We start from the raw sequence: 8757 nt of genomic DNA, 5'->3' as shown, positions 1-8757 counted from the left end.
CTTTGTGACATAATTACCAAGAGTATCCAACATTTAGAAAGTGGCTTGAAGGAGAGTTTTGTCTCCAAATCTACCCTACACACAAGATAAGGTATGTAAGTGCCCCAATACATCCCTACACTTGATAATATATATGCAACAGTGCTCAGCTGTTATGGGTACTGAACCCCCAACCCTTACTGTTACACTGAATTCATCTCCTAGAACTTGAGTATGTACAGGGAAAAAAGTGTCAGCTTTATTTCCACGCTTGCTGATACTGGGGCTCTCCTAAGTCATTTTTCTAATGATGGAACTTTACCATCACTATTGTTTTTAACATCTTTGTGGGAAGTCTTGGGTTTTGTTTGTCTAGGGACTTTTTAGTCAAACCTTCTGCTGTCTGGAAGTGCTTCTTCTCCAAGCTTCTTGTCCTTCTGAATTAGGATCTATGGAAACTTATGCCTATGAATAGAACAAAGCTCTTAACTATGGATAATAAAAGTTATAGCTGCCACCATACCTCTTGTTCTCCCTCCAAAGTTAACAGTTTTATGTAACTGTTCCTGATTTAAGGCAGCTCTGATGGGCATGACATTCTCCTGTCACTCTCCAAGCCATGTAACTGTGTGTCCTGGTTTTTTGGTCTCGTTCTAGACAGGGACCGCACACATTTCCACAAACAGGTACTGCAGTCATCTTACAATGCTCCTAACACAAAGAGCAGAACCACAGAGTGCAAGGAAAACTTTTAACTTGGTGGAAGACAAAGTCTCTTGTACAGCTCAGTTGGCATAGGTATGATGCTTGATTTCTTCGTGTAATTTCAGCTAAGGAGTACCTAATTATGCATTTATTCTGCAAAAGTGTAAAACATTATGTAAGGTCTAAAACTCTAAAGAAAATATGTCCCAGTTACAAGGGAATATTAAGATGAGGAAAAATATAAAATATCGAATTTGAGTTGATATAAAGTTAACCTATTAATTTTGTAACAAACACCACATGAAGTAATTTATAAGACTGAACAATTATTCTGGGATCTTATTAATGTCCCCTGAATCCAGGCCTTTTCATGCTCATTCTCTCAGCTTTCCTATGCAGCTGAGCTTTACACATCTATATAAATATATTATATATGTTATAATAGATATATAATTATAATTGACATTTGTTAGTAATGGAATTGTCGACTTTTGCTATAACAAATATATTTTTGTCCAACAGCAAGTCCCTTTAGAATTCCTTCTGAGAGAAATGACTGACAGTTTTCATAGTCTGACACGTACTTAGAGAACCATAAACTTTAAGAAAATAGAATGTGTACACGAAGCTCTTGGTCCATGCAATTATTGCTGCCACCTGCAGTTCTACAGTACAACTACATGTTAGGAGATCGATTTTGTTCTTTTCCTCTTAAGTGGCTTCTTCACCAGAAAAATATTTCCTCTAAGTGACTATCGATCCTATTTCTAGTATGAATCACCTTTTTTGTGACCTACAGATCTTATGATCACTTTAGCTTCCAGCAAGCAATGAGAAAGCACAAAAGAAGAGAGCCTGGGAAACAGTTTTAAGAAAACATGAAGCTTTGCTCAGACAGATATCCATTCCCAGCTTTACATTTCATTATGATAACACAGATTTTACATGTATAATTCCATATGTTAAAGCAAACTAGACATATATTACCACATCTTTCTACTTACATCATTCTTCTGAAATCTACTGTTAAGCAGTTTCAGTTGCTGCTGTTTTGTTTTCCTTCAGTAAACCCTGAAGCACTGAGATAACATGGCAGGACTGTCTCAGAACTCAAAATTAATTTTAAAGCAATGCTATAAAAGCATAAAGGCTACAACACCAAACACTCAGAAGTTACATTAAATGCTCAAATTCGAATTCTCTATGCGAATGTTTTTTAATTTCTTTGTGGCTTATAAAAACCAAAAAAATCTTTCTCAGCTACACAGAAAAAGTCTTTGATTGAATTAAGAATAAACCCCAGTTTTCCTAGGTGTTATTTCAACACTCTGAACATTAAAGAACTTCCTTTCAGCCAACTTTTACTTTGTTCTTTTTAAATATTAGAACTTTCACATAACGAGGAGTTCTATGAAACGGTGTAATTAAAGATTCTATTAGGATGCAAATGTATACAGAGAACAAGTATGGGACTAATCCTTAGGAAAGCAGGAAATGCATGATGGATTTCTGGAAAGGAGTGTCCTGGTGGTGAGTTGGGGTCAGCTGTCCCAGCTGTGTCCCCTGACAGCTCCTTGTGCCCCCCAGCTGCCTTGCTGGGGGGGGTCAGTGTGAGGAGCAGAAAAGGCCTTGGTGATGTCCAAACACTGCTCAGCAATAACAAAAACTTCTCTGAGTTATCAACACTGTTTTCAGCACAAATTCAAAATATAACTCCATGTTGGCTGCTGTGAAGAAAATTAACTCTACCCCAACAAAAACCAGCACAATCTCTTTGCTGAAAAATGGATCCATCTCACTCAGAGTTTCCTCCAAAATTAACTCTGACAGGAACCAAGTTTGGAACCAGTCTTTTTCTTTTTTTTCTCTTGCCTAAAAGTGAAGTAATACAAAACTGGGATTGGTTAAAATAGAGTAACCATAGGAACAAAGTGTCTATATTTGCTAGCCCTCACTGCATAACAGAACAAAAAGAATACAGGTTATTCACAAGTCATGAAGAAAATATGTGTTTTACACACGCACAGAGGAACTCGGATTAAGCAGAGCTGGGAAAACTTAAATGGTTTGGTATGAGATTAAATTCTCCCAGTACACTTGTCAAACAACTTTGACAAAAGAAATCAGTCTGCTTTTGAAAGCTGAATAACACAACCACAAAAGAGAAAACAGAATGATGTGACTGGAGATTAGACATCATAAAGGCATGGGATCCTGCAGACATATGCAAAAGGTTCCATAGGTCTTCCCATGCTTGAAATGACACATATCCCTAAGTCTGAATCACTGGACCCACATTGAGAGATTAGAAAGGAAAATACTTTCTTAAACATATTGAATATTTTTATGGATATTTTTATCCTTAAAATTCTGGACACCTCAAAAGGAGACCACACAAGCAAATTTAGTAGGATATTGCCTGATAAAATGCTTGGACAGATTTCCATATATTGCAATATTTTAGCAGTTCTCTTAAGTACAGAAGTTACTTTGATACAAACATATGTTAGAAAGCATTTCAGTCAATGGAATCTGAACTTAAGAGGGTTTCAGCCTACAAGGCACATCCTATAGAATTTATACTATGACTATTTTTTAATCTAAGAGAAAACATGGAAGTTATGTCATTATGCCTGAGTGTAAGTGCCACACTTTATTAGGACAGTGGTAAAGAGCCACTAGGCTGCTTTATGGAAGCAGACAAGCAAAGCAGCTGTCAGATCACTGCAATCACAGTCACTATGCAAAGAAAGGAACTTGTCGTACTCAAGAAAGCATTTTGGTGCACATTATTTCATACAGGCATACGCGTTTGAGAGAAAGGAAGAGAAATGCACTGAGAAGCACCTCAAAATCAAACTTGAAGAGAGTACAGGAAACAACCAGGCAAAGTAAGTACCCAGAAGGTGACCCAGACATAAGTGCAGAACTCCGGAGGCTGAGTGTTGGCTGAAATCCAGCTTTCTCAGTGGCTTAGTGAGAAAATAGTGGTGAGAAAATAACCTCGCCCTTACCGTCTGATTTCTCCTGTGGGCTGAGCAGCAGCTCGTCCATACACCCTTTTACGTTGTTGACACCACAATTAGGTGGTAATTTTTCCTCCTAATTAAAACAACCTGCAGGATCCTGTATTTTGGCCAACAGCCTGGGTCAGAGCTGGAGCACCAGGATTTAGAGGGCAGAGTCCTTTAAGATGTTGCACCAATGCATGTACTGATGCAGACACTGCAGAAACTGCAGCAAGACAAGCTTTAATTTTAATTCCTTGGCATTCCTACATGTTTTACACATGTACTTAATGTATCTTCTTGTCAGAATACTGAAAAATCCCTGAAGACATAATGCTACAACAAAATCAAGCCAGTGGAACCCAATTCAATCAGATTTGCTTGTCTGGGTTGAAACTGCAGGATAACCAATGCAAAGGACTTTAAGTTCAGCATGAGAATTTTTGATTAAATGTGTTAATATATCTAAGTATTGGAATATCTAATTCATACTAGCCGCTCTGTTTCAGATGTTCATCTTGGAGAAGGGCAGGTTAGGCAACTTTAACTTCAATTCCCCAAAGTCAGACAAATATTGAGCTAGACAGAAGTCTGGGGCTTATCTAAAGAGCCAAAAGAAAATGGAAAGAAGTTGCACCTGAGCTGAATTTTTGCAACAGAAACAACATTCTTTTTATTCCTCAAATAAATAGCCATTCTTTAGAGCAAGGAGATTTATCTAGATTCATGCTTACATCAGTGCACAATTTTAACATGTAGTTTCTCTTGGTATTTATATCCTTGAAAGTGGATCAGCTCCAAGAAGGAAGTTTTAGAAGTCTGGTCTGGAACACATGGGATGCAGATCATTCTCCTGAGATGCAGAAGATCTGCATTTAACTCCCTGCTCCCAATCAGGTCATTCAGGATATAAAAATAACCACCCTGCTAAATGCTGCAATCACAGAGCTGCTGGGTATAATGAGATGTGTACATATCAAAGCCTTTATGCAGGATGTGTAAATGTATGTATAAAGGTGTCTCTTGCGGTGCCCTTTGAACATCAACCCGGATTTCCCAGATGAACAGGCAAAGGCCATGTTCAGGCTGAGAATCCCAGCGGGTTTCAGGCTTTGGGCTGTTACAAACCCAACAGCCCTGGCCTACGCCTCCATCTACTATTAGCACTTAAATCCTTAAGTAACTGCATAGCTATGTAGGTCTGCTGAGCCACTTGGATTCAGTCCCATGGCTCTTTTTACCCTGTGGAAGTGCATAGACCGAGAGGGAGAATTTTGTTACCTCTCACTTATACCCGCTGCATGAGAACCGGTGCTGTTTTCCCTGAGCAGGCGAAACGCGTTACCACAGCATCGCTAAGCGGTGATTCACTCGGCTACGCCCGGCAGCGCGCCCGGATCCTGCCCGGCCAGCAGGGCAGGGGGAGCGGTGCCGCCCTCCCGCAGCCCCTCGTCCCACCCGAGGGGACGGCAGCACCTGCAGCAGCACTGGCGCACAGCTGCACACCTGCACCGGCACTGCTGCACACCTGCACCGGCACTGCTGCACACCTGCACCGGCAGACCCACGCTCCTGCACACCTCCACCTGAGCACGCACACAGCACCTCCACCTGTCCCTCCCCGCGCAGCTGCACCTCTGCACTCCTGCACAGGCACACATCTTAAATCCTTAAGTAACTTAAATCCTTGAGGTCGCACAACTACATCTGCATGCATGCGCACCCGCACACCTTCATTTCCGCACCGCCGCACACCTGCACAGCCACACTCCGGCACCCCGCACCCCCACACACCTGCACACCCCACTCTCGCATACCTGCACCCACACTCTCACACACCGGTACCCCATACCCTCATACATCCGCACCCCGCACCCTCACACACCGGCACCCCCACACACCTGCACCCTGCCCCCTCATACACCGGCACCCCGCACCCCTGCGCTCCCGCACAGCCACACGCCGGCGCACCGGCCACGCAGCAGAAAAGGGGGTTCAGCACGGGGAGAGAGAGGGTGACCGCCACCCCGCACCCCGGCCCTGGGCCGTTGCCCAGAGGAGGGGGGGGGGGGCACCCCGAGTTTTCCAGGCCGTTCCCTGCCGCTCCGCGGGGGCGGGGGAAGGATGAAGGAGGATGGGGAGGGGGGGAAGGGACCCAGGCCCCGCCCCCTTCTAGGACGTTCGGAGCGGGGCTCGGTAGCGAATGACGTCATCTGGTACCGAGCAACCACCCCGGGCCCCGCCCCTTCATCACCGCCCCGCGCGGCCCCCGCGCATGCGCCCACCTCCTCCCTGCTTCCCCCCTCTCCCCGGGTTCCCGGCCGAGCCAATCGCGGTGGGAGCAGCGGGGCGGGGCGGGGGAAGCGCGCGCGCTCGCGCCCATTCCGCCTCCCGCCCCTCGGCGCCTGTCGCGGACGGCTGCGATTGGCTGCGGGCGGCACGGCCCCGCCCCTCGGCCGGCTGGTTCCGCCCCCGCCTCGCGGCCCCCTCCTCGCGCCCCCCCGTGCCGGCGGTGAAGGTTCCCGATGGTTCTGGAAGGAGGCGGATCCCGTCGTATATAAATCGGGCGGGCTGTGGGGAGCGCGCACTAGTGAGGTTACAGCGGAGCAGGAGAGCCGCATCACAGCGTCAGCGAAGAGAGCAGCGCCCCTTCCCCCTGCCAAGGTGAGCGGCGGCGGCGGTGGATCGGCGCAGAGAGTGTTTTCTGACCGAATCCCGGGGCTCGGTGGTTCGGGGCGCGGGGCTCATTTCGGAGTTGCGTGGGGGTGGGGTGTACTGCAGGAACCGCGTGGCCCAGGTCGTGCTTTCCTCCGTGCTTCTGTAGATCCTGGGGAAGGTGATCGGGGGTTATAGTCTGGGTATGGCTAAAAGGGAGACCCATGTTGATGATTCTGCACCCAGTTTACTAAGTTTGTGTTCTTGTAAGAATGGCGGTGGATGTGGGGAAATGGAGCAGTTCCCCGGGGGGGTCGGGGGCCCGGTATCGTAGCGGAGCGGGGGGCGGAGGTGGCGGTCAGGGAAGGCTGTTCTCGTCCCGGGGTGCAGCTGCAGCGCCGTCTCCGCCTAGCAGCGCCCTCGGGAGGGCTCTGGGGGCTGATCCGAGCATGCTTCGGTGCGGAGGTATCGGGTGGCTGGAGAGATCCGCTCTCAATGAATGGGCACCTAGCCATGAGAGTGCAAGATGGAGGAGCTGCGGTGGGGGGAGCGCCGGACCGGGAAAGCGGCGGGGGCGAGAGGGGAGAGGAGTCGCGAGTAGGAGAAAAGGAGCGGCGGCGATAGGGGAAGAAATAGGGTGCAGAGGGAGAAGGAACGGACTACTATGGGGAGCGGGGGCCAGAGGAAAGGAGCAGAGTGCAAGGAGGGTAGGGAGCGAGGGGCAGAGGGAGAAAGAGTGGGGGCGGCAAAGAGGAAGGAGCGGGAGAAAAGCGGAATGTGGAAGGAAAGGAAAGGGGGATGGGGAGAAAGAGCGGGGGCAAGGAGTTGAGGCCAGGAGCGGGCTCGGGGGCTGCTCAGCACCGCAGCGCTTGGAGGGGGGAGGGCGGGGGGAATGCGCGGGCGGGAGGCGGGGCGGGGGAGGCAGCGAAGGCTCTGGCAGTTTCTAGAAGGTCCCGCGGTTCCGGCGGGCGCCGCCAGGGGGCGCTGCGCGGCCGCGCCCGCCCGGGGGCGCGGTCCCGGCGCGGGCGGGGGGAGCGGGGCCGCGCCCGGCGGTGCCCGGGCCTGCCCCCGGCGGCTCCGGCCGCGCCGCTGCGCTCGGGGCGCTGCGCTCTGCAACCAGCAAAGCCAGGCTGTGGTTGGACAAGTCTCTCTCGGGCGGAATCCGCCGCCCCTGAGGTTTGGCTCCCGCGGTGGGGGGCAAACGGGCAGCAGGTACCGAGCTAAGGACTCGTATTTTCGCTAGGTAAATGCTTCTTCAGAGAGAGAAACTGGGGTCTGGCTGAGCGGTGTTGGTACATGAGTGAGAATTATGCATAATGTTTGCTGCTGGGAATGGTAGCTGTGTATGGGTAGTAATACGGGGATGCCCATAAAAGAGAAATAGTCCAAATAAAGATGTCAGGTACTTTTGTGAACAGGGAAAATAAAGGTCGCATATCAGTCCGTAAGTTACGGAGGAGAGGGGAAAAGTCTTGTCTTAACCTGACTGCTGCAAGGTAGAGTGAATGTAAAGCAAGCTTGCAGTTAAAGTCCTGTCACGTGTTTTTTGCATTCCTTAAAATTTCTGAATGGTTACTGCCTGGAAATAAGGTCTGGGAAGGCCTTTTTTTATATGTATGTGTTCCTCTGGTGCTGAAACCACGTGGTTAAAAAACTTGATATCAGAATGCCGTTGTCACTGCCTGCAGAGGATATATTAGCTGAGTTGTTCCAGATGGAGTTTCAATTCTTCTCTCTTTCTTCACAGATGCCGGAAGCTGTGCAAACTCAGGACCAACCAATGGAGGAGGAGGTGGAGACCTTTGCCTTTCAGGCTGAGATTGCTCAGTTGATGTCTCTGATCATCAACACTTTCTACTCCAACAAAGAAATCTTTCTCCGTGAGCTGATCTCCAATTCCTCAGATGTAAGTATCAAAACTAGTCTGGCTATTTCTGGCAATCACTGAAATTTTTAGGAGTAGTCAGGGAATGTTAAAGGCTGTCTCTTTTTCTACAGGCTCTGGATAAGATCAGATATGAAAGCTTGACTGACCCAAGCAAGCTGGATTCTGGAAAAGAGCTGAAAATTAATCTGATTCCAAACAAGCATGATCGCACTCTAACCATCGTGGATACTGGCATTGGGATGACCAAAGCTGACCTGGTCAACAACCTTGGTACCATTGCCAAGTCTGGCACCAAGGCTTTCATGGAAGCCCTGCAGGCAGGGGCTGATATCTCCATGATTGGTCAGTTCGGTGTTGGCTTCTACTCTGCCTACCTGGTTGCTGAAAAGGTGACAGTGATCACCAAGCACAACGATGATGAGCAGTATGCTTGGGAGTCCTCAGCTGGAGGGTCCTTCACTGTCAGACTGGACAATGGTGAGTGTGGAGTGTTGCTGCTCAATGACGCCTTTTAAAGATGTT

At 48.3% G+C, this 8757-nt stretch overlaps 1 protein-coding gene across 1 annotated transcript in view; it reads left to right on the top strand.

Moving 5' to 3' along the window:
* The first annotated feature begins 6196 nt into the window (after window positions 1-6196).
* Window positions 6197-8757, top strand: part of HSP90AA1 (heat shock protein 90 alpha family class A member 1) — a 7245-nt gene continuing 4684 nt past the window's right edge. Inside the window, exons 1-3 of the mRNA XM_063399385.1 lie at window positions 6197-6356; window positions 8095-8253; window positions 8346-8712. Of these exons, the coding sequence (XP_063255455.1) occupies window positions 8095-8253; window positions 8346-8712 (526 nt within the window). The 5' untranslated portion in view covers window positions 6197-6356. The remainder of the gene's footprint in view (window positions 6357-8094; window positions 8254-8345; window positions 8713-8757) is intronic.

The sequence above is a fragment of the Prinia subflava genome, chromosome 5 (assembly GCF_021018805.1).
Source record: "Prinia subflava isolate CZ2003 ecotype Zambia chromosome 5, Cam_Psub_1.2, whole genome shotgun sequence".
Lineage (NCBI taxonomy): Eukaryota > Metazoa > Chordata > Aves > Passeriformes > Cisticolidae > Prinia > Prinia subflava.
This window is presented reverse-complemented; position numbering and strand designations above follow the sequence as displayed.